General features: G+C 39.2%; 1 protein-coding gene across 1 annotated transcript in view; it reads left to right on the top strand.

Annotated features, from left to right (window-relative positions):
* LOC107686960 (potassium voltage-gated channel subfamily H member 2-like) overlaps window positions 1-2,451 on the top strand; it is a 100,844-nt gene extending 98,393 nt beyond the window's left edge. The window contains exons 4-6 of the mRNA XM_016484086.1: window positions 188-676; window positions 1,758-1,969; window positions 2,125-2,451. Of these exons, the coding sequence (XP_016339572.1) occupies window positions 188-676; window positions 1,758-1,969; window positions 2,125-2,142 (719 nt within the window). The 3' untranslated portion in view covers window positions 2,143-2,451. The remainder of the gene's footprint in view (window positions 1-187; window positions 677-1,757; window positions 1,970-2,124) is intronic.
* Window positions 2,452-3,857: the final 1,406 nt, after the last annotated feature.

The following is a 3,857-nucleotide window of genomic DNA, read 5'->3' as shown; positions in this document are numbered from 1 at the left end:
GCTCCCCCCGAGTGTATAACAGTGAAAACACGAAATGCCGTAAAATCTCGTCTTTGGCGGGGAAGCGTTTTCTTGTAAAAGACGAGATAACTCGTCAATGGCGGGGAAAGAGTTAAACAACTAAATTATGACGCTTTTTGGTACAAAAAAATGTAGAATTTTGACATTTTCTCTCTGTTTGTCGTAGATCGCGCTCGTGGCATCCGTTTACGTCTGCCGCTCCTGAACTCCAGGAATAACAGTAAATCTTCTCTGCGGGAGAATCTGGAGGCCAGACGAGGACCAGGTTTCCCCAGCAGATCCTGTCCGCAAAGCCACGAATCCCTGGCTCTGGGTGAGCTGCTGTCTCTGCCTGAACACGAGCCGCCCCGTCTGACCCCCGCCACGGCCTCTCTGTCCTCGCTGCTGCCCGAAGTCCAGTGCAATCTCCTGAGCAGCGACCCCTCATCCCCTCCTCCGGCCCCGCCGCACCCCGCCGCGCTGCCCCTGGGTCACTCCTCCCCCCGACCGCAGCGGCTCAATCCGGACGCCTCCGTGTCCAACTGCAGCCTGACCAACAGCCGCTCGCGCGAGAGCTTTCACAGCATGCGCCGCGCGTCTTCAGTGGACGATATCGAGGCCATGCGGCCCAAATGGGACCGGAAGCACCGCGCTCGACCCACCAGCAGCAGCACGGGTGAGAAAACTGACTTATTGCACAAGGATGCATTCAATTAATCAAAAGTGACAGTAAAGACAGTTATAATGTTACAAAAGATTCTATTTCAAATCAATTATTTTCTTTTGAACTTTCTATTAATTTATTCTATTCACAAAAATATTGTGCAGCACAACTGTTTTCAACATTGATAATAATAATAAATGTTTCTTGAGCAGCAAATCAGCATATTAGAATGATTTCTGAAGATCATGTGACACTGAAGACTGGAGTAATGATGCTGAAAATACAGCTGCGCATCACAGAAATAAATTACAGCTTAACAGATATTCACATAGAAAACAGTTGTTTTAAATAGTAAAAATTATAAATATTTTTTACAGTATTTTTGATCAAATAAATGCCACCTTAGTGAACAAGACAGTGTTGTTATTGTTAACAAAAACAAACTATTAAAAAATGTGTTGCCTTGGTAAAATAAAGCTGAAATTAAAAAAAAACTTTGATAAATTAAGATGTTGCATTTGCAACTAACTAAAATAAAGTAAGTAATATAAATTAAAGCTAAATAGAAATTTAAACAAAACAAAAACTAATAAAAATGACAAAAGCACATAACAAAATTTCTAAAACTTAAACTAAAATGAAAAGAAAACTGAAAATATAAAGATTTAAGCTAATTCGAAATATTAATACATAATAATATATTATAATATAATATATGGCATATGAGACTTCTTTCAAAGACATTAAAGGGGTCATCGGATGTAAAGTTCACTTTTCAAGTTGTTTGAACATAAATGTATGTTGGAAGTGTGTACAGACAGGCCCCTCCCACGATAGTTTGATTGACAGTAGTGTTTCAGCACAGACTCGACTGGTGTCTTACCTTAGACCCGCCCTGAGTGAGCTGTGTGCTATAGACTTTTAATTAAGACCCTAAAGAATCATATCAACTTGTGCAAAATGAGCATCCGATGACCCCTTTAAAAAATCTTACCAATCCCATAGGTACAGATATGATTTGGTAACACATACTGTAAATGTCAAAAGCGTTTCAGAGCAAACAGAAGATTTTCAGCAACCTTTCTTTATGCAGGTGCCATGAACAACAAGTTCAGCATCCTGAACTCTACCTCTGATTCGGATCTGATGCGTTACCGCGCCATCAGTAAAATCCCACAGATCACGCTCAACTTTGTGGACTTTAAACCGGACCCTCTCATCGCCCTCCCGGCCGGAGAAATGGACATCATCACACCCTGCAAACTCATCGACCGCACGCACAACGTCACCGAGAAAGTCACTCAGGTAAGACGCATCTTTGGGTATAGCAATGACGTGAACGTGTCTGGCTGTTCATGAGCTGGACAGACTCTCTGGAGACATACAGATTCACTGTGATGCTTTTAGTGTTTTGGGTTTGAGATTGAGACATTGACCTGTTTGTCCTTCTGCTCTAAAAGATACGATTCACACTTTAACGTCTCTAATGGCGAGACAAACATCACCGTGAGACACTGGCACGTCAGATAAAACACTTTGCTCAAGGACGGTTTTTGAAGGAAGCGGTTGATGTTGGTCTGATGCAATGTGCTTTATCTAGCAAAGTTGAACTCCCGAAATTGTGGTGTTTTTGAAGTTGAAGTGTTTGCTCGCTCAAAATTAAAGGGACGTGACAATAAAGTCTTGCGAAAGTGACACTGACTGACTTTGACAACCTGCACTCTTAAAAATTTCAAAAGGAATATTTCACCTAAAAACGTCTCACTCATGATGTTTTGAACCATTGAACCAACCTCTTTCTTCTGTGAACACAAAATGAGATGTTAGGTGAAATATTTACACTGATCTTTTCAATGCAATGAAATCTAGTTGAATGCAAAACATCAAAAATTACCGTAAAAGTGTAATAACAGTACTTCACATGTCTTCTGAAGTCATTAAAAGCTTTGTGTCTAAAGCAGAACTCAGTTGATTCAAACGGTTTGACGTCAGTGATGCCAAACACAATTAATTCACATACAGACGATGGAGAATGTTTGCGACGTCTATAGCAGTGATTCTCAACCTTTCTGACTCCATTGTTCACAGCAATATTGAAAGGACCCCTAAGCCCTTGGTAGTTTGGTCTTCAAAACTTATTTTAAAGTATGGGCACAGTTTCTGTAAAAAAAAAAAACATTTAATAATAATAATAAAACTAAAATAACTAAAATAAAATAAAAAGTTAAAAGTTTTAACTTTTTTCAATTTCTACTTAATATTTTAGAGCTAGAAAAAATGTATAAAAGCTGCTCATGCCATTTTAAATATTTTTTCAATTATTTAAGATTATTTCAGATATAGCCATCACACTTCGCTTCCTCACACACCAAGACTGTGGGAATCCTGATTCTATACAAAGAAAACTTATTTGAATACTTGTTCGTCTGATTTTAAACAATTCAAGTAAATAAATACATTCATAGTTTTGAAGCCCCATGGTTGAGAAGCACTGCTCTAGAGCATTTTTAATCACCAGTGAAGCATTATTTTTAAGAGTGTAGGAAAAGTCAGTTCCAATCAGCTTCATTCAAAAAGACAAGAGTAGAATGAATTTTGAAAAACTAAGCGTTGCATTAATGCATTTATATTTGCCTTTATGCATTTGGCAGATGGTTTTATTGGACTTTCATCCCTTTGGGAACTGAACCCATGACCGTGGCGTTACTACAGGAATACAATTACTGCCTGATTTCTATATAAGCATCTTGCATCATATCTGTGCAAGTTATATATAACAAACCATTCTTGCATCATATCTGTGCAGATCTGTGTAAGATTTGAGCATAGATTCATTGTGCTGTCGTTTCATGATGAGGCTGATAGTAAACTCAGTAACTTCTTGATGTTCACTTGCCTTCAGCTCATCAGGAGAGATCCTTCATTGCTCTGAGAAGAGTTAAACCCTCATATTTTCTCCCAGATGGACATAACTGGGTTAATTTAATACTCGTAGCGTGATGCCCATGTGCTGATGCTCATCGCTCGCAGATTAAATGACAAAGAGGGATTGATGCTTCTAGATGAAATCATGACAGATGAACACATGCTTCAGAGTTTGAAGCATCACAGCCCCTCACACCTGCTGTCCTACATACAGGACCTGGTCACATGTTTTAGTAATGCAGCAGATTATCAGGTCATGTGACCATCA

The sequence above is a fragment of the Sinocyclocheilus anshuiensis genome, unplaced genomic scaffold, assembly GCF_001515605.1.
Source record: "Sinocyclocheilus anshuiensis isolate Anshui unplaced genomic scaffold, SAMN03320099.WGS_v1.1 scaffold601, whole genome shotgun sequence".
Lineage (NCBI taxonomy): Eukaryota > Metazoa > Chordata > Actinopteri > Cypriniformes > Cyprinidae > Sinocyclocheilus > Sinocyclocheilus anshuiensis.
The sequence above is the reverse complement of the archived record's forward strand: the minus strand, read 5'-3'. Positions and strand labels throughout refer to the sequence as shown.